The sequence below is a fragment of the Leguminivora glycinivorella genome, chromosome 18 (assembly GCF_023078275.1).
Source record: "Leguminivora glycinivorella isolate SPB_JAAS2020 chromosome 18, LegGlyc_1.1, whole genome shotgun sequence".
Classification (NCBI taxonomy): domain Eukaryota; kingdom Metazoa; phylum Arthropoda; class Insecta; order Lepidoptera; family Tortricidae; genus Leguminivora; species Leguminivora glycinivorella.
This window is the reverse complement of record NC_062988.1, coordinates 18,347,449-18,374,477: the sequence shown is the minus strand read 5'-3', so window position 1 is coordinate 18,374,477 and position 27,029 is coordinate 18,347,449. Positions and strand designations below refer to the sequence as shown.

At 38.4% G+C, this 27,029-nt stretch overlaps 1 protein-coding gene across 1 annotated transcript in view; it reads left to right on the top strand.

The window, feature by feature from the left end:
* Positions 1 to 27,029, top strand: part of LOC125236197 (putative oxidoreductase GLYR1 homolog) — a 103,668-nt gene that overhangs the window by 71,751 nt on the left and 4,888 nt on the right. Inside the window, 4 exon segments of the mRNA XM_048142908.1 lie at positions 14,934 to 15,044; positions 22,987 to 23,130; positions 23,575 to 23,698; positions 24,449 to 24,628. Coding sequence (XP_047998865.1) covers positions 14,934 to 15,044; positions 22,987 to 23,130; positions 23,575 to 23,698; positions 24,449 to 24,628 — 559 coding nt within the window.

Here is a 27,029-nt window from a genome sequence, read left to right as displayed (position 1 = left end):
AAGTATCATTCATTATGTTCTTTTTGTATCTAGGTTATTAATTATATACGAATATCAAAATATCAAAATGATGATAATTGGTGAATATCAAGATGATTTTGAGTTTAAAGCAAGAAGATAAAAATATTTTCAGAAATATGTACCTACTCTTTTTATATAACAAAACGCATCCATCAGTCAAGCGCCGTATAGCCATCATCTTCTATTTCTGAATTGATTTTTAATAATAATTTACTAAGGTCTAAATCAGTTTACGACTAAACTAGAGTTATGCGACGTTGCAGTCAGCAGTCTGGCAACGTTGCATTTTTAAGTAACAAAACATTTAATATTCATTCAATTTGTCGTGAAAAGTCTTCATGACTTACTACTCATATTATACCTATAAGTTACCTAATTTCGTCACTCTGATTAAATAGAAGTTTGGTGTGGCGGTCAAAGATACTGCTTTTTAGCTGCGATAACTTGAGCAACAGAGGTTCGAATCTCGCCGGAGACCTCTTGCTTTTTTGTGAATCTTTTTGTATTTTTTTAATACTTTGTGTTTGATTTATTTTTATTCATTATATTTGATGGGAAAATAACTACTACTACCTACTAGTACTAATATTTCATATCTCAGATTTGACATGCTTTTACACCCCGAAATACCAATATTCAATGTTTTATCAATCTGGACCAACACTTAGTATGGTAATGGAGAAACTTTTCAAAGAATTTGGTGAATAAAATTGGCCTATTAACATAATTATTGTTTTATTCCCCAATAATATACAATATCTATCATTTTGACAACTTTTGTCTCATTCTGATCATAGTGCCGTCTGACTCTGTCGTGCTGATATTATGTAGTTGTTTGTGGTAAAACATTTTTATACTACTAAAAATGAAATAATCAGAAAGTAATACTTCCGTCTTAGTGCGTTTTCACATTATCCGATCCGATATCAGATGTAGGACCGATATCGATATCCCATATATTTAAGCCGCCATCTTTGATTTTTGCCTTTAAAATTCTTCCTTCATCCGATATCGCGGATAGGATAATGTGAAAACGCACTTAGAGTTGTAATATTTTACCTAGCATATTTTGGTTTTACTGGAATGTACGTTCAAGATAATTCAGAATTATCGTTAAAACTTATGCAAACAAAAATCAAAAACCATAAAATAAAAATAAAACAAAAAAACTGTTATCTTCACTTGTGTCTCTCCGCCGGGATTCGAACCCGTGACCTCTGGCTTGAAAAGCAAACCAACTTCAACCGAGACCATAACGTGTCTTGACAATTGGCCCGAAATTAGCCATCATCTAGCTTTCACTAATGTGTCAGGCGTTTCGATGTTCCTGCTGAAAAGTAAATACTTAAGTTAGTAAGTTGCACCTGTCAAATGATTGAAGAGAAAAACGTGAGACGGATGTATGGGATGACAAGTCTGTACTGTATTGGCAAGGTGCAGGGTGCAAAGCGGGTGGAGGGGGTAACTAAAAGGATGACAGCGCTCAATATGGCCAAAATTGACATTCCTGTCACTGACTTACGCTGTCAAATCCATAAATTGCAGTAAACATTTTCGAGATAAATTTAATATGGGCCTAGTAAAATTTGTTATGGTGAATTGTAATAACACTAAGAAAAATAGCGACTAAATTCTAGCTATTTCCAAGACTGTGGTGGAAACGAAACCACCGTTTAAGTGGATAATTGCCGTAAGAAGAAAAGTGTCATGTGTGTGTGTAACCTCTGAAGTTTTATTTAAAGTGCATAATCATTTGATACAAGTATTGAATTGAATTTACGGTGAATTTGTAATGCAAACTTTATTGGAGGTAGAAAAGCCGATGTGGAAGCCAATCCCAGTTACGAGTATGTTCCAAAATCATTTGAGTTGTTTCCTCATGTCTGCTCCTGTGTACAAATCGAAACGGATTGACAAAAATGCGTAAATATCGAAGTTTCAATGGGATGAAGGAGCACGAAAACAAGAAAAGCAGAAGCAGGCCATCCACCAAAGGCTTATCACATTTTAAATAAATTTCCTGAGAACTTATTTCATCGCATTGATGATTACATATTTGTTGTGATATGGTAAACCTCTAATATTTTCAAGTAAATGAAACAAGTTTTTGTAATGTAGATTATAATTAAAAGTTATTATAGTTAGTTTCTTTTTATTTTACTATAAACCCTGTACCCTGTCCCTGAATGATATAATATATTACCTACAGTTAGCCTATGAAAATGACATATCAACAATTTCAAACACCAATGATTTATTTATACTTTATTGCACATAAGTTCAAATGGTGGAATAATATCTTCAATCTCTAGAAAATTCCCAGCTAGAACCAATTTCTTGCCTTTATTCATTGACCGATATCGCATATGTTTAAGTCGCCATCTTTGATTTTCGCCTTTGAAATCCTTCCTACATCCGATATCGCGGATCGGGTATAATGTGAAAACGCACTTAAGGTTGTAATATTTTGCCTATTCTGGAATGTACGTTCAAAATAATTAAGAATTATCATGAAAACTTACGCAAAAAAATTCTAAACAAATAAAAAACCATAAAATAAAAATAAAACCCAAAAAACTGGATATCTTTAAGTGTGTCTCCACCGAGGCTTGAACCAGTGACCTCTAGATTGAAAAGCGAACGAACTTCTGATGAGACCATAACGTGCCATGACAATTTGCCCGAAATTCGGTATCATCTAGCTTTTACTACGTGTCAGGCATTTCGATGTTCCTACATAAAAATAAATAGTTAGTCAGTTCCACCTGTCAAATGATTGAAGAGAAAAACGTGAGACGGATGTATCGGATGACAAGGCTTGCAAATTTATTAAATATAGATATGTGCCAAATGGGACTATGAGCGACATCTATCAATTTCGGCTTCAAACAATAGTTTCGTTTTGACAGTCGCATTTTGTGGTACGGGGTGGCTTAGTCTGTATATATGTGGTTTGTGACCAAACCGTCTGTTACCGATATTAAAAATGTTTTAAGCGGGTGACTCACGTTTTAATCAAGTCAAAATAACGCTCGTCATGTTTCGATCCATTTCCGAGGATCTTTTTCAGTGAGTAAACGTCCCCACGTTCACTCGTCTAATACGCGGCGCTAAATTTTTCTGTGTGGGTATTTCCATCTTCTGCCCGACGTTGATATGTCTGTTAACTGTGGTTGATGCAACTAGCCCTAGGCACAGTATAATAAAGAGTACTATCGTACAGTATGGCCACTCCCGCTCCCCGCTGAAAGTGCCGCCCACCCCCTCTCGGTTACCTCACAGTTACCGCCTGTCAAAAACGCAAACAGTCGACCTGTCATATCTCACTCATACAAGCTTGGTACGCGTTCACGTACACGAGCATAGAATGTGTGCTAGGAACGCGCCTCTTTCATATATTTGATTTGATCGCCAATGTCCGAAGTGTGCCCTAGGTGTACGTAATGGTAGAAATATTTAGGCGACTCGCTCAGATCTCAAAGTTGCTACGCGGAATTATACTACTCGTACATGTGTAGAGGGTGGTAGAGGTACAAACAGCAAAAGCAACACACTTAACTAACCATCGGTAAACTTTATGCCTTTGTAATAAGGATTACAAATGTACTTACAGCTAACAGTGTTGCCGATGGTACTTACATGGAGTTGGAAGCGTCAAACAGTAGACAGAGGTCAATTTTAGCTTTGAGTTCTAAAACTTCTGGATAGATAAAATATTCCTTTCATTGTCGTGTCTTAAGGTGAACTGAAAGATAATCGTAAGGGATAAGTGTCGGGACAATAATTTAGGCTCTTCAAAGTAGAGATGGGCCGAATATGGACTTTGCCGAATACGAATATTCGGTTACGACATATTTTTAAAGCGAATGTTAAGATTAAAACTATGAAATTATTGATAATGGTTATACATACTACATTATTTTATGTTCCTCTCATCTAATCTAAGGTTAGCCTAGAAGAGATTTTATAGCCGGATAAGTTCGAACCTTTGAACCTCTGTTTTAAAGCTGTATATGTTAATCTGTTAAAACTATGAAAGTGATTGATACTATACTACTACTACTACTACTACAACTATGTTCTTATGATTTAGTGGATAACTAAAACTTAGTTAAAACAACTCTGAACTCTTCTCAACTCTTGAACTACGGTTTTTAAACTTTTTACAAAACAATTGTGTTTATATTTTGACGCATTGTTAGGTAGTTCCTTAGAAAGCTACTAACATAGGAGCTTATTATCCAATGGAATACGTAAGATCTTAATTAGTTATTTACTTTGTTTATTCGGTTAAATATTCGGCAATGCAACCGAATTATTCGGCCGAATACGAACATTGAAAAACTTGCCGATATGCCGAATACCGAATATTTACCGAATATTCGGCCCATGTGTACTTCAAAGAATTGATTATGATGAAACATGAACCTGTCATTTAAATTAAATGTAATTTGTTTGTTTCACCTAGACAATCTATTCTAGATCTCAGTCTATTTGTCACGTTACATAACACAAATTAAGTTAGGTAAGCTGCCTCGCTCCCAGCTCGGAAGTAAGATCAATACGAGAGACTTACGTAACACTAATCTCATAATTGTATGGACGTTAGTATCATCAGGTGCTTGATCTAAACGATCAGTATTCATCGGGGCATACTCGTATGCACCTACGCAGTATGAATCGCTGGGTGATGACGTAAACACAGGCACAGCTGAGCATTTCTTTTTTTATGAAGTGTGATATTTTTGAAAAAAAAAAATGCTATTTCTACTCAGAAGTACTAGCCTTTTCAATCCTAGTATTTAAAAAAATTGTCCCATACGATTTTTTCTTATTTTGTTACCATTTTCCGTACATGTTCTATGGGGTAACAAAAGAGGAAAGTAACAAAAATGTATGGAAATTCTGGGACACTTTTTGTCTCCCAGTAAGATTGAAAGTACTCGTGATTCTGAGTACAATTGACCTAAAATTCCCTAAAACAATAAAAAAAAATTATTGGCAAAAAAAAAAGAAATGCTCAGCTAGTAAAACTTTGAGATAAAACCAGGTCTATGATAACATTGATAACGGGAGATAACGTTGCTGAAAGCATGCTGTATAGCTATTTAACAAACATTTAATATTAGATTCACATCTCGCTGATGAATCATTTCAATGATCTTTAAGACTTGATTTTGATGAAAAACTTGTCTAGATAAAGTATAACTGTATCTTGTACATAATATATTTAGGTGTATGGATACTTAGCGAAGCCATTTTCTATAGTGGCTTTCTACGTCACCGCATTGATAGATTGAGTGGATACATGCGAACTCTGACTGCGTAGACAAGATGTTAAATGGTATGCTCCGCAACGAATGAAACACAACTGTCTCTTGCACTAATGCTAGTTACGATACGCTAAGGAGAGTGAACGATTGGTAACTTGTCTACGCGCCCTGATCAGTAGCACATGGACTGCGTCGGGACTCCCGTAGAGAAGCAATTTAAACTTTACCCATCCATATTGGCATTATTGGCACAACGCTTTTATGTTCCATTTTTGTGACGAGTAATAAAAATAGTGCTTTTTCATTACAATTGTCGTGACTGCCTACATAGGACTTATCGGTCATGATTGACTTTGAGGGGTATGAAGGCATTAAAATTATTTGTTTTTGTGTGAAATATAATGTATTCGTCAAAATAGCAATTCATGGAGACTCTCCGCCTCTCCATGTTGTTTATGCATTAACACCGAATGAATCTCTGGTTTCAGGTGCCTAAATTCCTACATTTTGATAGCCTTAAAGAGCCGCTATCTCAGATCCAAAGTGCCCGCCACGAGGCTATCCAGTTGTTTACCAGCCGCCGCTCTCTTATTAGCATTAAAGTCTACTAGTTATCAATGACTGGGCCACGTCCGCAGTGACCCGGTCGCTCAGGTGTGCCCTATATTTAGCACCATCCTGTTTGGCGTATCTACCGTCTTCGATTGGATAAACGCATTCCTTCGTTCCGCCTGCGGCTGCGTCTAGAAAGTTCTCTTATTCTGTCGCTAGTATTTGTGGGGTGGCCTATTTTCAGGGTTTGATGGGTGCGTTAATGCGCATAAACCGTTTATTAAGAACAATGTATGTACATTCGATTTCGATTGCATAATAATACCCAGTAGTAGTAGTACAGTTCTTAATACAAGGAAGGAAAAAGACAAATAATCAAAATATACACTCGTACAAAAATGTTTAACCCCGAGTTAGTTGGGAAGCGTATATTCAAACAAATGAAATATTGTCTTTACGTTCCTTAAAATGGGCTGGGAAGTACAAACTCGAGAGGACTGTAAAGGGATTTCATATTATTTTTTAGGCCTAGGCCTGCAAAGTAACTTTTTTTTATAAAATATTGTCCTTTAGAGCATTTTTTTTTATTTCATTGTATGTTTGAGAAAAGCACTATACAGTTGAAAACGGATTCCCGGCCTCGTTGGCTCGCAACTCGGCCGTATATACCCACTTGGCGTAATATACTTATTGTAAAACAGTCAATTATTTTCTCTCCAACGTCTAAGCAATGGAACTATTGTTTACGATGCAGTAACCGCAAAGCTGTTGTTTCCTCTTAATTTTCCTCATTACCTCGAAGTAATTAGCGTAGATTACGACCCGTAAAAAATAACTCCACGAGGCTATACCTATAGCGGCTACATCCGTTAAAAGAAATGGTTTATGTCTGAAACGAATGTGTCTTTCGTACTGGAAAAACTTGCGGTATGGATTTGGCACCGTGTGATGACTGGGGGCCGAATTCAGAAAATTGTCACTGAAAATAGTAGGCAATTTCGGTGACAATTTTCTGAATTCGAACGCCGTGAGATTCAAAAATCGGCCTCCTGGTTACGAATTTCACCACCCCCTTTCCTCCCATGTATTTTACATCAACTATGGTATGTGATGTGATGTAGCTGCCTAATCATCCTATCTCTGTAATATCACAATCTCGTTTCCTTTCAACCCCTTAATTGATAAGAGTGGCACTGAATCATGAATCATAAGTTTCATGCGCTCTACTTATGCTTTTTAAGAATACAGGCGAGAGTACTTTTTATTGTTTTGATTTCGTTATTCGCGTACTTAAAATGTCCAATAAATATCTCTTCGAATGAAAATTTGCGGAGTTCTAAATCTTAAACATAAGATAAACCGCGCCGTTTGTTCAATTCCATCTTTTCCCACCGCATGTGTTTCTTGTAGATTGGCAATCATAGCACGATCGTCACGTGTGAAGTCTCACGCGACTGACGCCGCCGCCGCCGCCCGCTCCGAAATTGACGGGTGGCAACATGCTACACATTATTTTGACGATTTGCTTCAACACTTGGTCACCTAACCTGTGTGATTTTCGAAGTTTCATAAGTACTGTACTGGTCCACTGTGACTTTTGATTATGTATCGTATTTTATTTAAGATTGTTGAAACCCTCTAAAATGGAGGAGAAAAATTGGAAGTCGTGTTGCTTGGACAAAATTTGCACGCATTATGTCAGTTATGTTATGTCTATTAACGGTAGTATATGAATTCTCATTGTAGAAGAGAACAGATTGTTTTTAGAATTGTTTGGTTATGTAACAAACGTACAGAAACTTAACGACAGATCGATAGTAGACAGATCAGACAGCTTTTTAAATTATAAATATATTGTTAATGTTGCAAAAGTTAGAAAGGATTTTTGAAATAGAAACCCTAGGGGTATGAAAATATGGATCGAAGACCTCTTAGTAAACAGAGGCGAATACCTAAATGTATAAAACGTATTGTAAATTGCTTCGAGAACTCGCTTAGTCACTGACCCTGAATATGCATTATTTACAAAGTTCGAGTTTTTCAGTCTCGCTGAAACGCGGGAACACTGCCAACGGCAAATAGTTCGACGTATCAATTAATTCTGAAGACCTCAATTAAAACTTAATTACCAAGTAAATTATACACCGATTGAAGAAGAGATTAATCGGTATTTATTTATGGATAGGTTGTTAGATCGTATCCACAATGATGCGCAAATTTGTCAAACTTTACTTGTACTTTTGTACTACCAGCATTTTTACACGACTGCCCCAAAGTGTATTGTTTTGTATTACATAATTAGTGATAAAAAGTGTAAGATTGTTATTTTCGCCTCTCTTGGCGTCTCGGAAACTCCTCCACACCCATATCCTTCTCTTTATGGCTTGTTTATAACCCATCACTAGGAAATGATTTGACATTTTACAACTTTAAATATAATCTTTATTAAACCCACTTTGCTGTAGGTACATACATGTAGTGTGTTCTGTTTCAATAAGGTTATCAGAGGTCCCTGGCTATGTGTTAGCTGAGATCAGGCTTTACCCCAATACAAAATGTCGGGCTAGTAAAAGTTAGTAACGCTGGAGTGGGAACCATAAATAGTTTCAGTGTCCGTTTGCCGAAGGCTCATTTGTCACCGACGCGTGGTAAGAAAGCGTGTATCCCGGTCTAAACGTATTAGTGATATTTTATGCCATCGTGGACGGGCGCCAAAAATGGGACGAGCGTCTGTGCTGTGCCTTATTAATTCCAGCGTGTCATACATACAAATAAAATTACATCTTACGGTTACTACGGTTATTCAATTTTCATTTTAATACCAGTATTTAGTGGGGTTCTTTGATGAGGTTATCGTTATCGTTAGTCCTCGGACGTCGGACCTCGAAATAATTGAATCGGCTACATTTAAGATTACTTTTATATACAGCCATACCTGCACAGCTTTTCTCAACATTAAACTTAAAAATAGAATAGATGTCAAATACGAAAGAAAAACCAGAGTCTTCAGTGTCTAGGTAGGTAGGTATTAATCACGTAACACGTCAGAGTTATAACAATGCTCGGTCAGAAGTCAAAACTCACACTTGTCAGCTTATTCGCAATAATATAAATAAACAGAATCGTTGACAATAGGGTTGTGCCTCTATAATACCCAAGGACCGCGACCCCTCTTTCGATATGCATCACATTTATTAGCATTTTTGTGGAGCCGTTGCTAGGGAAACGAAAAAAAGAGCAGGTGCTTAGCGGTAAAGCGGTATATGTTGGAGTTGTGGGAGTCCTGCGGGTGTAGCACACGAGTTCGATAAACTTTATTGCATCGGTGCGTCCCTATCGCGCTTACAAATAGTGCAGAAAGGACGGCCTGACGTTTTATCGTTTATCGCGCGACCATGCTTGCCTGCCTGCAATCGACTTTGCCTATTGTTTGCAACGGTATATTCAGTACTTATTACAAGTATTACAACGACACAAGATACATAAAGTGTACCGGTAAAGGTCAGATACAAAGGGCCGAACGGCGTTGTGACAATATATTCTTGTTTAAAGGGCACCTTTGTCATGTTGTTTGTGTGCTACGATATTACGAGCAAGCGAAGCAAAAACAACCAATGTTCTGTTCTGACAGATACATTTGTTCATCAATTCTCGCATTTGAATTCCATCCTATAGAAACCTAATGCCTATTCAACAGTTAAAGTTAAAAATTTAATTGTGGTCTGACCCACGACCCACGCCTATCCTCTGTCGTTTGATATAAGTAGGTATGTTAGCTTTAACATCTTGAAATCTTCGACGACTGGTCTGGCGCAGTCGGTAGTGACCCTGCCTGCTACGCCGCGGTCGCGGGTTCGAATCCCGGTAAGGGCATTTATTTGTGGGATGAGCACAGATATTTGTTCCTGAGTCATGGATGTTTTCTATGTATATAAGTATATTTATATATTATATATATCGTTGTCTGAGTACCCACAACACAAGCCTTCTTGAGCTTACCGTGGGCCTCAGTCAATCTGTGTAAGAATGCCCTATAATATTTATTTAAGTATATTTATTTACAGTTGAGCAACTGCTTAAAAGGACATATACTAATTATGGGAACTCTAATAATAAACAGAATACATATTGCCCACTGACACAAACCAGGCCACGGAACATAGCTGTTTACATCGCAAGGAATCCTCGGAAATAATATTCTATTCATTATTCAATTGCTTTGTTTCATTGTCTAGCGACAATTGCCGCTGGGAGCTATGTAACAACTACGCGAGGTTTATCAACAACGACACCTATTATTTGTCAACCTGCCCCACTGCGGGTCATAGTTCCTCGCCCTTGATCGCTCTGAGGCCTTCGTGTTTTTCCGCTCCGTTGCTAAAGAAGGATACACATATTTTTGGGTTAAATGATTTAGTAAAAAAACGTCACTTGTCACTTCTGTGGACAATATTTCAAAAGAACGACTCTGGTACATTCGCAACCCGTTTTTCGTATTTAAGTCTCAAGAACTAAAAATATGTTTCCCGTCATAAGAATGTAGTCTAAATATTTGCACTAGATTTCCTTAACTTTTGTAATGTCCTTTTAACCTGTTTAACCCTTTTACTTGTTCCTTGTCTTTTTTAGCTTCCTCGGTTGCATCGTAAGAGTATCCGTGGTCCGCTTTTGGTTTCTAATCTGAAGATTCACATTGCACTTTTTTATGTATGCGATTCACACCTCTCCATATCCACCGCTACCTACCTAGGCAACCAGCGTTCATTGCTAAAATTGATTTAGGTACCTATTAATTGTATGCTCTCTCTTATAGACTTGTTGCTATGCGTTCAAAAAGGCACACTCAATATATTAGACATGCGAGAGAAACATGAACAGCGTTCCTTATTTACAGGGGCTATCATACATTATCATTACTTCCAAGTAATGACAGTGCTTTAGCCTATACGATACGGTGATCGATTCGCCGGCTGCCATTATGTACATATGACCTTGACACTAATTTCATGAATATTGTAGTCTTCAACTCGTTCTTGTTGCGAAGAACTCTTGTTTGCTATTTTTACAGTTTATTTAATGTTTCTGTAAGCTAGTGTGTCATCATACCGACTGCGCACCTTATTGCATTGCGTCTGTCTGTCTTCAAAATGGCCTATGATTAGTACCATAAATTATTGATAATCTGTAGTCCTTACTGGTTTTTAATAAAATTGAAAAATGGTCGGTTAACTGGTGTTGCATGGTTTTCCCTGGTGTGCCAACTTCCGTCGCCGGCCGCCGTGGGTTAACGACACCGCTGCTTGTTAAAATTATTCCTGATCATTTTAATGGCTGGCTTAAGTCAGGTTGTGAGCTCTTTTGCTCTTGCTCTACAGCATATTAAAAAGCTCATAACATCGTAACATAATATGTAACGAAACGTGCTTGTTTACATTTAAATACATTGGCATCGATATTAAATTTGTAAAAGCCGCTATCTTCCATAAACGGGCTTCGAAGGGCGGAAAAGGGGTTCATCATTAGGGTGGTCCACATTTGTATGGAAAAAAAATAAATATGACTAATCCTTTCTCCACATGGTTCCCTTTGTTCTATTATGAATTAGTAGTTTATGTACCAAATTTTAACCCATTTGCTCATTATTTACAGGTCGCTCAAGATACATTTAAAATTGGATATCTCCTATAATAAAATAAAAACCGAAATAATTAAAACATTGCAAACTGCCCGGTTCATGTTTTATTTAGCTCTAATGAAATAGGGAAAAATATAATTAAACCATTAAAATACCTCCATGTAAGATTTTTTCTTTAGTCAAGTTCATTTCATACATTTCAGTATGGCATTATTGCTTTATTTTGAGCGACCTCTAAATAAAGTCTGATTGTTCTCAACATTTCATGATGAACATCAACATGATTTTAATAAGTTTTCGTGTAGAAATAACCATGTGGAGCTCAAACAATAAAAAAAAATTTTTTTTGGACCACCCTATTCATCATGGTTTCAGGATAAATAGCTTCTCCTAGATTTCGATCGAAAACAATCGATAAATTAATTCTGCGTATCGAAAATGGCAATGTCTGTGACATAAGTATATACCTACAATATATATATATGTATAGAGGTTCAATACATTGTCGTAACGTAACGCCTAACATACCAACGCGGGTTAAACACAAATGTCAATTCACAACATGACAAGGTGACTTTTGCAAATGTATAAAGCGCCTTGTGTCTGTGAACTGTGTCCTTACAATGAACAGATCGTCTTCTGTTTCAACTGGTTTTCGGCGACCTTAACCAGGTCTTTGGTTTGTAAGCATCACTTTATGTAACAGATGCCATTATATTACTAAAGCTTTGTTAAAGTTGACATTGCATTGTTAAGGCGGTCTTCACATTGGATATGGCTAATAGGATCCATGAGTGTAAAGATCCCCATTTTTAAACATACGTTTTCCCCTAGAGACGAGACGAATGGTGGCTCGTTTATTTTCATCGGATTTCAGCGACCTTTTATTTAAGCCCGGTCAATCTGTCTAGTAAAGCCCTGTATTCACACTTCTGCTAACCGTAGGTACCGTACTTCTTTAACTAATTAAGCCTAAGCCTGCAAATTCATAGAGACAGAACTGTCTTTAGGTTTTTAGAATTTGCATGATAAATTTGTAAGTATTTTGGGCTTAAAAAGGTTTCTCTAACCGAGTAAGAATAGTAAGATTGTCCAGTTTCGGAAGGCAAGCTAACACTAACACTTGAAGGCAAAACACTTATATTTCATCGAGCAGCCACGGCATCTGTGCAAACATTATTGACCTTCGTTGACACCAGACGCAAACTCTTGTAAACGCCATTTTGTTGATCGTCAACTTGTTAACGATCGGCCTGATAGAACGTGATGTAAACATTTTGAAATACCTACGTAATCGCTTTTTAGGGAAATCGATATGTTCATCCTCTGATGAAATTACAGACAACCTGTGGCTTGGGAGTTGCTGAGCGAGATAAGTACCTAGTACTAGCTCGGGTTATTGTGTACACTTTATACCTCTACGACGATTCGAGGACATCATTTGCTACGTGGCCTTGAAGATAGACAGTCTAAAGCCGTCAACTTTTCTTGGTTTATTTCACCAATTTTTGTGCACACTAGGACGAGGAGAAACTGGTGGTCTTAATTTTGTCTGTCGTGCTCTCTTGAATAAGTCGTGATTCTTATTATACCTCTATAAAGAATGATTCTACATTATGGCCATTGTCACCGTCTTTATCCACAGATATTGAAGTCTGCTTCTATTTTACATTTTGTTTTCTCCTTTTGGCTTATTGCTTGATTTGCAAGCGACCGCTGGAAGTCACCAGCAACATGCTTGTTCATCAACTGGTTTCATCAGTTCGTGGCATTCCTTTCTTTGTGCGCTATCTTTGTGGAGTATGCTGTTATGGTCTTTACAAGAAGTTTGTCCTGTGGGTTCATGACACGCCGCCTCCCCTTATTCTCTCCTGACCCTGTGTCATTGATAATCACAGGTTTCGACGTGATAACGGCTCGATAGCTTGCCAGTCGGCTCGACACAAATCGATACGTTATCCTGTAATATTCGCGACGATAACCGCGACCTTCTTATCGGTACTGTACTACTAATATCTCTGTCTAGTCTCGCATAATGTATCTAACCGAAGAAACTGTAAACCCATACAACTGTAGTATTTACAAGAGGTATATGCTTATTATACGGTACAGACGGCGCAAGGCCTGAGGGACATCAATATGGTTGAAATGTGGAATAGATTGTTAAAGACCCCGAGTGCAACGTTTATTTTCAAATAAATTAGGTACATAGTTTTATTCTACATTATTTCCTACTCTGCAGCGTTATTTATGTACTGATACTACTGATTGAGGGGGTTTTACCTAATTGAGGAGGATACTGCATAGAATTAACTGTTTATGTAACCAGGAATTATATTTTTAGTTTAAATAGCTGCATAGCATTCCAACAAAGTTGTTTCGACTTGCATGCGCTTCGCATTGCGGTAAAAGCGGAAGATTCATCTTAATAATGGCGTGCCTTGGGATGTTTTTAATTTAATATTCTTACAGATTCATGTAGACACCTAAATAATAGCTCAATCGTCTTGAGTAGAATATCTAAGCGGCTAAAATAGTTCTAATAACAGTATCTATAAACGCTGTCACTAATATTAGTGAACGCTGGCAGGTCATCAAAATGCAAATAACTCCATTACTCCTGTCTGCTGGGCTTATAATATTCCTCTGTCTCGTGCCCGCTATTTCCGTATTATCGGACAGAGATAACAGACCATTGATACATAATATGTCGTAATCATTCATAGCCCTCGCGAATTCCGAGTTGAGTGCCGCATGCAAACCGTTACCACGCTTTCCAACAAACCTTATATCCTATCGCATTGTATTAAACACCTCAACCAAAAAGAAGTAACAACGTATGAATATGTAGGTTTATAACTCCTTTTGGAATTGGTAGTGTTGTACGTTTGATGACTCGTTGGGTTTTAGTGTTTCGCACGAAGCGGCCATTTTCAAGATGGCGTCTCTCGCGTGGCGGTGGCGGCGGCCGGGCGGTCGTTGACGTAGCCGGCTCGTATCGATTCGCGCCGCGGGGCAACGCGCGCCGACATCTAGCGGCAGTTTGGACAAACTGTGGGGACGGTTCGGTGTTCATAGATGGCGTGATTACCAATCTTATGGCTGTGTATGTTTTTTAATAAAAATATTGACTATTTAAAGTTGTAAGTCTTTACAAACATAAAAATATATAAGAACTGTGTATTTCGTTTTACAGATGACTTACAAAGAAACAACAACAGACGTAGTTAGAAAATATATAGTTAGAGAGTTCAGTTTGTTCAAAATCTCTTGATTATTTTAGACAGAATACGTACTTGTTAGATTTGTTAGGCAGATGTTTGAGATATTAACCATAATGTCTTCTAAAAGCTTTATCCAACCAACTTTTAAAGGTCCATTTGGCTCTAGTGGCCAGTAGCCAATAAACTCTCTTGCTAAACATGCTGACATTGTTATTATTGTTGTTACAGTGCAAGGACTTCGAGAAAGTAGGAGCCACAGTAGCGGTGACACCGTGCGACGTGGTCGAAGAGGCTGACATCACCTTCTCCTGTGTGGCGGACCCACAGGCAGCTAAAGAGGTACCAATAATTACATACCAAGCGCGGATCCAGCTTCGTGCCCAGGGGGGGGGGTCACGTGGTAAAGGCCCAGGCCCCCGGGGGGGGGTGTCAAGTGGTCTATTTGTATGGCCAGCTCCCAGCCCAGGCCATCGACATTTTTCACCACTAAGCCAAGTGGCATCGATTGCAGACGTTTCTGCTAATCCAAAGTTAAAAATGAAGGCGTTGAAGGCATTTTTAGGGTTGTCAACTAGAACCCTTATAGTTTCGCCATGTCTGTCTGTCCGTCCGTCCGTCCGTCCGTCCGTCCGCGGAAACAGTAACCAATAGAAAGCACATGTATATAACACCATTTTTTTCATTAAAAATTCAATGAATTCTAGAATAAATCGTGTAAAAAATAATCTTTGTAATTATCGAACCTGTTCTGCATTTGTATGAGCGTTTGTTCGAGAAGTAATGAGACCTGTAGAAGGGCCATGTCTATTTTAGACTAGCATTGCTACCGAAAGCTATCAGTCCTCTCTCAATTGGATGAGACTATCCACTATTGACCAGCAAGGAACCCACTAATTACCGCCGTTGACGCCGTCACAGTTCAAGTTTCCCGAAGTCCCAGTAACCTATATAGCGGGTAAGGTCGCCTCGCCGCTCAACCTCACGCTTTACCTTTCACATTACCCGAGACTGCGGGTCCGTATGCCGCTGCGGCGTGCGAGCGAGATAAAACTGTACCCCTACATATGCCCTCTTGCTCGTCAACATACTGAAAGTGATGAAATCTAACCTAGCTTAACATTGGGGCCATGACATATGTCTATGAATATTGACTTAGACTTACTTGATCCTGATCCCAAAGAGTTATCTAGCCGGCACAGTCAATTTGCCAATTTATTTTTCAATAATTCCAATTTCATCAGGTTTCCAAAAGTAAAATTACAAATTTATATAAATAGTGGAATTTACAAGCCAGTGCTCTTGAATTCCATTCTTACCTCACAGTCAAATTGTCAATTTCATCAGATTGTACAAAATGTTCTCCCAACTTGGCCTTCTCCACCAGAGTTCAAGTATCCTGAAGTCCCAGTAACCTATATACCGGCGCAGGTCGGCTCGACCTTCACCTTCACATTAGCTGGTTCGTTTACATTACGCATTTGCTTATTGTTATGCCGTGTAGGTATAACTCTTGTGTGCATTGATTGACATTATTACGAGTAGCCGCTCCAGTCACTTGGATGGATGGAGCAGAATTAGAAGCAATGCTCGGAAATAAACCCATCGTTCTGAAAACACAAGTAACATGACCCTTTTAAAGTTCAGCACGCGGAAAAAATAAACTTTCACGATTATTACACATGTCTTGGAAAAAAATCTCCGAGACCATGGGGACAACGTCCCTGAAACGTTGGAGGTCAGTTTAACCCTTAATTGGACAGTGTTCGCTGTGGCGAACATACATTTCAAAAAAATCTACTGGACGCATTTTCATCTTTGTTTATTTTTCTTTTGACTCAAATTGTAGATTTGTATTTTTTTAATTGGTAGAAAATTAATTCATTACTGTCGCAATATTTGTATGCCAGCAGTGCACGCAAAATCGCAGCAAGACGGCAACCGCGAAGTATCCACCATCACCATCAGGCGACCTGTCTGCTCGTTTGCCTCCTATCCCATAAAAAAAAAAAAAAAAATCATCTAGTTATTTATGACATTATATTAGATTTTTATGGTATCACTTTAATAAAAACGATATTTATCGGTTACCAATTAGGTAATGAATCGAACTAAAGAGTTTCTAGTTTAGTGTAAGTCTTAATTTAGTGACAGTGGCACTTAAAAAGTCATGTTCGAGGTGCCGAACACTGCCATCTTCACAGTCAAATAGTAGGTTGGTTGCATGTTCGGCGTGGCGAACACCGCCAGCTACGCAGTGTTTAAGTTCCAGGCTTGCATGTTCGATGTGACGAACATTGCCAACTAATCGGTGGACTTTATACCAAAATATTTATTTCGCAAAAGAGCACAAAAGTAAATTACATTACTCTTACATCTGAATACGTAAAATGAATAGCTAACTCTAACCTAATTACGCACATCCCGATGCAAAAGTACCTACCCGTGCTCTTACCGCGTTACGTGTTGAACCGCGATGGATGCCCTTTGCACCAGGAAGGTCCTACAGCGAGGATTTAGACCCCTCTTCATCATGAGGACAAAGTATTTTAGGGGAAGTGGGAAGATTCCCCAAAAATACTTTGGCCTCCGTACACCAGAACCCGCGCTGTGAGGCATCCATACCCGAGGTTCGCTTCACTCAAAGTATAGTTAGGCGTGCAATTTTTGTCCTCGATGTCAATAAGTCCAACGGGCCTGATGTTATACCAGCTATTGTGCTGAAAACGTGCGCTGCGGAGCTAATCCCGGTTTTAACGCATCTTTTTCGGTTTCATACTGTTCAGGTAAATGCCCGTCATCCTGGAAGACTGCTTGAGTCCATCCAATTGCAAAGAAGGGTGATCGCACAAACCCTGCACACTATCGGCCCATTGAGGCCCAGATTAGAGAATCTCTCTTCTCTCCAAGGTAATGGATGGTTAATAACCAGCTCTTAGCGTACCTGAAGAGCACTAGCTTATAGTGACCGGCAATACGGCTTCCGCCATGGTCGTGGCGCTGGTGATCTTGTGGTATAGTTTACTCATAGTTTGGCCACCGCCATTGATACAAAGGAAGAAGCTCTGGCGGTTAGCCTAGATATCGTTACCTAAAGTTTTTGATAGAGTTTAGCATAAAGACGCATCTTCCCTAGTTCCCCTCGTACGGGCTCCCAGTAAGGGCTTTGCACGTGGGTAGCCAGCTTTCTAACTGGGCGGAGCAATTCAGTTTTCATCGACGATCAATGTTCAGAAATCCGACCCATTAACGGTGGTGTACCCTAAGGAGCTATCCTATCACCGACCTTGTTCATTAGGGTGGAGCGAAAAAACACTTTTCTGGAATTAGCAAATCTAATAGTTATTAATCAATGCCCCTTAGTCTATGAAGCCTTTGTGCAAATTTTCAGCTTTTTAAATCAACATCTTCTGCCTCTGCATTAGGGTTGAAATTTTGAAAATCTCATACAAACCTAAAAATTCAACTTTCAGATAAAAAAAAAATTTCGGCAGTATTATGTCCAGTATACATTATTGATACATATAATTACAAGAAACTACCAATAATTGCGAAAATAGCGTTAAAAATCGCCAATTTTCAGTATTTTAGCGGCTATTTTGGCGAATGTACTGAAACTAGACAAACTTTGGCGATTCTTGACGCTATTTTCGCAACTTTTTGTAGTTTCTCATAATGATATGTATCAATAACATATACTAAACATAATACTGCCGAAATTTTTTTTTTATCTGAAAGTTGAATTTTTAGGTTTGTATGAGATTTTCAAAATTTCAACCCTAATGCGGAGGCAGAAGATGTTGATTTAAAAAGCTGAAAATTTGCACAAAGGCTTCATAGAGTAAGGGGCATTGATTGATAACTATTAGGTTTGCTAATTCCAGAAAAGTGTTTTTTCGCTCCACCCTATTGTTCATCCTTCATAACAATGATATGCTAGTAACTAGCAATATCTATTGTTATGCGGATGACATCACAGGTGATAGACAGTAGACAGGTCGTGAAAATGCCTATCGTGAGCAGATTTTGCTATGCAGAATGCAACTTGTGTCTCAAGTCGAGGCCTCTTTTGAGCAGGTATCCGAGTGGGGTAAACATAATCTTGTCGAGTTGAACCCCAGTAAGAAGTTTTGCACATTTTCCGCATATAAAACCCCATTTGACATAACATAGCGCCTAAATTCCAGGACATTCCCCTTACCGTCTCCAAGAGTACCGGGATGTTCGGTGTCAACATTACGAAGGAGGTCCAGTTTTGAGGTCACAAAGTACACAAAGGACACACAAAGTGTAAACAATACTTTTATGTTCATTTTCTACAAATAAATTTGCATGTTTCTTAAAATTTATATAGCAAATTATTTCGCACTTTTTATTCTTGATTAGCTGGCAGTGTTCGCCACACCGAACATAATTTTCCTGAAAAACTGAAAGATTGTGATTTTTTTCATTATTTTTTCGGGGCTCCTTATGACCCACAAAAATAGTATTCAACAAAAAAAACGGTATTTTTAATGTTTTCTATGTCTGCCAAATTAAGGGTTAACATGTAGTGATACGCGATTAAGTCCCGATTTAAAAGTAATTACGTGGAAAAATTTAAACTCTGAAAATTCTAGAGAAATTAAATATCTATGTCTATGTCTGTCCATAGACTGAGAACAAACATTTCCAGTTCAAAAATATTTAATTTATGTTTTCGAAATGACGGACGTTTTGCCTATTTTGATTAGAATCTACTTAATGCAATACAACTTCGATGAATGTAAATTGAAAAGAACTTGAAATGTCCACCTACCTACGCACTTTTTTGCAATTGAAATTAATCACAGCCTAACGAGAATGGAATATTGTACACCGTGTCCAATAAGTTTGAATACAGCACAAATAGCCAATAAAACAAAATGAACAAATAGTTACTACATTATTATTATATTTTATGAATGGCACTCTTATTTACTACATTCACATCAAATGTTTTGGAATAACTCCAGCATTAACTTGTTTACCAGCCTCAAACGCTTCTCAAACGGATCACACGCGGCACGCACCGTTTTCTTCACATTTCATCCCAAATACTCTCAATAATCTTTTTGAAATGATCTAGGTTTATGATTTTATAAAAATTTAGTCTTCAAAGCATGTATGACCATACAAAATAGTCTAATACGCCTAAACCTGGAGGCCTGGGTGGCCACTCCTGTTTCGGATAAAAAACTGCCAAATTAAATAGTCTGAAACTACGCTAGAATACCATTTGCCGAATGTGCTGGAGGTGCGTCTTGTTGGGGCACATGATACTCATTCCCAAGCATCCTTTTTATCTTTAAGGCATTTTTTTTCTCCAAAACCTTGGTTTTAAAGAAAAAAACGTTGATTTTAACGCTTTTATCTGTAAGTACTGAAGGTAGTTTACCTCGCTTACATACTGCATCCCACACCTGGGCCGATGGTGAGCTCTGGAACCTAGGCACATTTTTCTAGTTGTCCGGAACGTTATCTATCCTCGGTACCCATAATAGTTTATTTTGGACACGTGGCGTCTGTTTTATCACATACAGATTCTCCTTATAAAAAATAACTCGTCACCTGCGTGCCGAGCAAGTATTTTGTTGGCACTTTACCTCTTTGTTTTTCTTAGACACTTCGGAAATTTCATGAACTTTGTGCTTGTATTTTATTAAGAGGAATATACTCTTTTGTTTAAATAAGAATTTGATGGCCTGTGATCCCTATATCTTTAGAACTTAGGTAAAATGTGAGTATTCGGACTTATTGGACACGGTGTAAATGTCGCGTCCCACACTTTTTATAATTTTGATTGAGTTCTGCTCAATAATGGAAACAATGTTTTTTCTCCTTTATTCATACTGAGTAGGTGTTTCCTATCATTAATAAATTAAAAACATATTTATGTTATGAATAAGCATTCACGCCAATAATCGGAGCAACCAAGCGTCATAGTTGAGAGCGATGCAGGTATTATTTGTCAAACTTCTGTGAACTATGCTTCATAATGTTTTATAAATGCTGCTTATTCTTCTGACGTCAGTCTCAACTCTCAAAGTACTAATTATCATTATCAACTTTGTCTGTTGTGAGTGCGCACAAACTATAAATACCTTCAAGTGTACACAAGTTGTCAGCGCAACTTAATTGGCTTAGCAGTTGTAAAAGTGTAACTTACATGACAACGCGAGACTTATTCTTAATTGCAGAATAATTGTTGTGTTGCGAGTTAGAACATAAATGTGACATTATCTGGGTAAAGGGACCTTATTATCGATGGTGCTTACGGCGTTATAAGCGATGTTCGTGTACAAAAACGACGAGGCGGGACGTAAGCGCCACCGACAATAAGGTTACCCAGATAACGTCACAAATGTTTGTAACTTGGTAACAATTTATACGCGTAACGACATTTTAATGTGTCCATTCTTATTTCCCAATAGGGTTGAATGTTTTGTATAGGTAAATTGGATTGTCCACGCAGCGATAGTTTACTAAAACTCTACTTGCGTACAATATTCAAAGATATGAAAATTACTTCGCCCTTAGAAAATGCATTTAGGCACTAACCTAACCAACCCCCTTATTCATAAAATAAGTTCCTGAACTGATTAGTTAAGAAGTGTTTGGTCCCTTTCTAAGGAATACATTAGTCAACACGATAGATAAAGTATTATTACATAGCTAATTCAGGGTTATAAAGCGTTTATGAATAACGCCATAAGGGTCACCCGTTGAGCCACCAAAAGGGACAATATTAAAAAAACGGACAACATTAAAAAAAACATTCGTAATAGCTTTGCAACTAAAACTAGCAAATAAAAATTGATTTATTGTGACGTCACAAGCGTTCTCAAACGAACTTCACAGTGACGATACCGTAGCCGATTTGACTGTTAGTATATTTCCGTCCGTAGATATTGAAATGACTACCGCCAGGGAGTGCCTAAGCCCTGGGCTCGGCCGGCAGGGCGCCTTGCCCTATATCCGATAAACTAATGGCAGCTTTGTCCATCAGAATAACAGCTAATATCGTGACCGGGTAACCTTTCCGCCTATTTCCGGTATTGTGGACTAAATAACTATTTGGCGAAGTGGACTTAATCATATCTATTCATTCGTTATTGAACGAAAGAAAATGTATTTCAATATTTACAGTCACCGGCATAAATGTGTGATGATTTCTGTACCTTGTCGCTTTTAATCGATTACGAGTCCCATCTTCTGCTCTGCCGATTTGTTCGTCCGATCTATATTTTTTTGCTAGAGTCAGCACTGTGAAGGAGACAATCCCTGTCCTAATACTTACATATTTAATACATCCTTTACTTCTATTAAGAATGCCACAAACCAACACCTACATTAGTTTTGTTCGATTGAACTGAGACACAGTGGATGTGCACGACCGGACTCATTTTTTTGTATGTATAATAATTAGACATACAAAGGTTAATTATTAACCTTTCATTCACCCGTCTAGTATGTTTAATATCTCGGGCATAAAACACGGCTTAGTAGGCTATGCTATCTTACCTTAATAAAAAGTATATTGCATCACTCTCCCATAAAGTGTTATCTAAAATATAGTAATCGTAAAACCACTATATAATTTACATATAACGTTAATATGGCAAAGCGCATATTTTATGCCGTCTGCGATAAAGGCTCAGGTAATCTAGGTTAAGTGCTCTGTGTCTAGTCTACACTCGCCAGTTGTGTGTAGGAGTATGTCTCATTTGAGTTGTTAAAGCACGTGTAGGTACTCTCATCTTATATTAACGTTAAAGGCTCTCTGCAAATTTATTAGGTAACCTCTGCAAAGAATAAAAGATTGTCTTTTTTTAAAGATTCTTAAACCACTAAGAAATGCGAGCGTCTTCCCACTGTAAATGTTGCTAACGCATTTACAAGTCCCTCTGATGTTGCTTGTGTTCATGGGCGACGATTACATCCAGCGACCGTATACATATCGCTCAGAAAGCTCTTTAACTTTTTACCGAAATACCGAGTTATGTAATATGTACATGAAATGTATTTAGGCTATGAAAGTCCTTAAAAATATTATACATTTTTCAATATCTTGCTATTTTTATTACCTAATTAAGACACCACCTAAATGATGTGATAATGGATACCAGAGAAAAAAATAAGATTTGTGTTTGGGCTTATTAAAATTACGAGTGTCTCGGTACTTATTGGCTGTTGAAGGAAAAGGGATAAAAAATTGTATCAAAAATAAAATACTGGACTAAAAACTTGTCGTTTTTAATTACAGATGGTCTTCGGCAATTGCGGCGTCCTCCACTGCCCATCGCTCGAAGGCAAGGGCTACGTAGAAATGACCAGCGTGGATGCCGACACCAGCCACGATATCGTCGAAGCTGTGGGAGGAAAAGGTGGTCGTTATTTGGAAGCACAGGTGAATAATATTTACAATTCGAAGCTGCTGTCGTGCGATTACTAATTGGATCTTGGCGTCAGACACCGAAGATTGAGATGATTCTCTAGTTAAATGCTACTTTTTTGTACAAACGACGGCATGGAGTTGGCCAAGGTCTTTTTGACCTTCTCTGTCTTTCTTATTTACACACAGAGACGCACACACACAAAGCAGAACTTTTATATTGTTACCGGATCGATTTTGTAATTACCTACTCAAGGAGCACTTCTTGACAAAAAAATATTTGATAGCCCAATCAGACTGTCTAACTCTAATTTGAGCAACTATATTATAAATTTTAAATTTCGTTACTTGCCATCATTGCTTTTAGCATATTCACGCAAAAGGAAGACAATAATTTTTTTTATTAAGTAATAGACATGCTGTTTATCAATTTCTAACCCTAATCCCTGTTAATTTCAGATCCAAGGCTCAAAAACCCAAGCAGAAGAGGGCACACTGATCGTGCTAGCGGCGGGCGACCGGTCGCTGTTCGACGACTGCCAGTCGTGCTTCAAGGCCATGAGCAAGAACTCCTTCTACCTCGGTAGTGGTCCACGTCTCCGATGCGCGCCCAGGCGCTTGCCCGCTCACGGATTTGATGCCGCACTGTGCTTTACAATCGCTCTACTAAACCATTTAATCTTGGCCACACTACTAACTCTCCATAATGATCCTATTGAGTCGTTCTACCACACCATTCATTCTTGGCGTAAACATTGACCTCAACAAAAGACTAATCTCTAGGTTCGATTTTGACACGTATTCCATTGTAGCGTCAAAACTACGGAGCCAAGTGAAGCGTCTATCGAATCGGGGTGACAGGCTTTTAATTGAACTGGCATGAAAAAGATTTCGCTCGTTTTTGAGACAGTGCGGTTTGAAATAAGTTTTTCTAGTCATTGTAGTATATTTTTGTTTCGTAGTAGTAGTATTACTTTTTTTTTCTTTTTCACTGTTAGCGGGCAACGCCGTTGAGCCTAATTTTAAGGTTAATTTAAGCTTGCATGTTTATGTTTATATATTGATCTAAAAACTTGATTTACGAAACATGTTCAACAATACAGGAACGTTGAATAATGTTGTTATTATACTGGGCCCATATTTCTACATAAAGAGTTCATTTTATTCTATTTATTTTGTTTTTATTGAATAAAAGTAATATGTTAGATTTGAAGCATTTTATATGTTAAGATATTTTTTTTTACATTCAGATATTGTTTGATTCTCAACCGGCCTCACTTTAATATCTAAGTTGTTATAAACGGTACCGTAAATTTGTCCCTCTCCGTTCCAGGCGACATCGGCAACGCTTCCAAGATGAACTCCGTACTACAAGTCGTGGGCGGAGTGTCGCTGGCGGCGCTGGCGGAGGGCCTGGCCTTAGCGGACCGCGCCGGCCTCAACCAGGCGGATCTGCTCGATGTGTTAGCGCTCACCCCGCTGGCTAGTCCACATCTCATCCTCAAGGGCAGAGGTATGTGTTCAAATACAATCAACTCCGTATTGCAACTTGTAGGCGAAATCTCACCGGCGGCTTTAGCAGAAGGGCTTGTCTTTGGCTGACAGAGTTGGGCTTAACAAAGCTGATCTACTCGATGTACTGGCGCTGACAATGCCGGTTAGTCCACATCTTATGTAATCAAATCTTATGAACTCTTTACTGCAAGTTGTAGGCGGAGTGTCACTCGCGGTCTTAGCGGAAGGCCTCGGCTGACCTAGCCGGTTGAGGAATCAGGCGGATCTGCTCCATGTGTCAGCGTTGACACCGCTGGCTAGTTCACATCTCATCCTTACGGCTCAGCCACGACATTAGTCTAAGCGCGACAGCGGTGAGCGGCGGCCATACATTGGTGCGAGACACATCGATGGGACTTTTCATTCGCACGTATGGCTGCCGCTCACCATCGCGTTTTCGAAACTGAAATGTCGTGGCTGCAACTGCCGTTGACAAGAAAAGGATGACGCTATAGGAATCGTATAAAGAGATATATATTAAACTAATTAAAGTATTATGGACAGAGTAATTTAAGTCTTAGGCGGCACTAGCAGAAGGCCTGCCGTCTTTATTAACAATTTTCGGCTTCGCCTCAAATTGTTACCCACGCCACTCACCTTTTTTGACCTCTTTTAACCACCAGTTGCATAAAATACTATTTAATTTTATTTTATTCTTAAAACTGGAAAAAGAAACATTTAAAATATTTAAATGTAAAATTCACAATAATTACAATGATTTTGTGTAAAATATCGTGTCTTTTTGAACAAAACTATAAATAAATGATAAATATATATATAATAACAGTTCGTTAAAGCTTATGTTTAGAACATTGCGCCCTTGACTAGTAGGTAATTAATAATAAAGTTTTTATTTATGTATTTGAAGTGCTGTGCTCGGCTATAGAACTCGCAGTGTTTGGATGATATTTTAACAAATACGTAAGTCATTAGTATTTGTAGGTAGCTCACTCGTGTCTAAATTTAATGTATATCGCTAAGTTATGCTAGACCTAGTTGATTCCTTAGCCATCCTAGGCATAGTTTGTCGCAAGTGTTAACATGACTCCTTGCATATCGACTAAAAAAGGATCAGACTTTTTCTCGCTCTTTTTGATTTGGGTTTTTGCGAAAGAATGTAAAAACGTGTAGTTAGTTGGAATAGTTGGTCCGTAAATATTACTAAACAAAATCATAAAACTTTATATTTTACTAGCTTTTACCCGCGGCTTCGCCCGCGTAATAAAAGTATTCATTAAGATTTTCATTTAGATCCTTCGGTTTCTCTGTAGGTATATTTATCTGCGATTATTTCGATTGCACATATTACACATCGACCACAGCGTAGGTAATTCTATATACACTGGGGAAACCTTTATAAACATCCCACATAGCCCGTATTTCGACACTATGATCGGTGGGTAAAAAGTACTTTTTTCTATTATCCCTTAAAAAAATTTACATTTTGCTTATACTTATCGCAAACGTAATCTTCAAGCAAGCAAACAACGATCGTCTTAGAGCACATTGATTGTAAGAGACCGCCGACCGATTATCCGTATCCCTCTAACGATACCCATATTATCCGTATCCGTATCCGTATCCGTATCCGTATCCGTATCCGTATCCGTATCCGTATCAGTATCCGTACCCGTACCCGTACCCGTACCCGTATCCGTATCCGTATCCGTATCCGTATCCGTATCCGTATCCGTATCCGTATCCGTATCCGTATCCGTATCCGTATCCGTATCCGTATCGCTATCGCTATCGCTATCGCTATCGCTATCGCTATCGCTATCGCTAACGCTATCGCTATCGCTATCGCTAACGCTAACGCTATCGCTATCGCTATCGCTATCGCTATTGCTATCCCTATCGCTATCCCTATCGAGCTAGGGAGAGGGATAGGGATAGGGATAGGGATAGGGATAGCGATATGGATAGCCCTATCGCTATCCCTATCCCTATCCCTATCCGTTATCAAGATGTTCAATGATTTCATATCAAGTGCTAAAATATAAAGTTTCATGGTTTTATCTTTTAAAATTAAGAAATCCCATACCCTGCCCTTGGCTGACCGAGCTGGCCTGAAGTAAGCTGGCTTTTTGATCTGAAGGCGCTGATACCATTGGCTAGTTTACATCTTAGAATAGAATAGAATAATAGTACATTACGATACAAGTGCGTAAAAAAGGAAGTTCGAAACGAGTGGCGATAAATTAAAACACGACCGAAGGGCACAGGAGTGTTTTAAATCAACACGAGTTACGAATTTTCCTTTTCGCACGTGTAAGTGTATCAGCATTAGTACCAAGATTTGTCCATAAATAGCTGACCGAGCTTAGTGATGGGTCGTCGGTAAAATACTCGTTACCAGT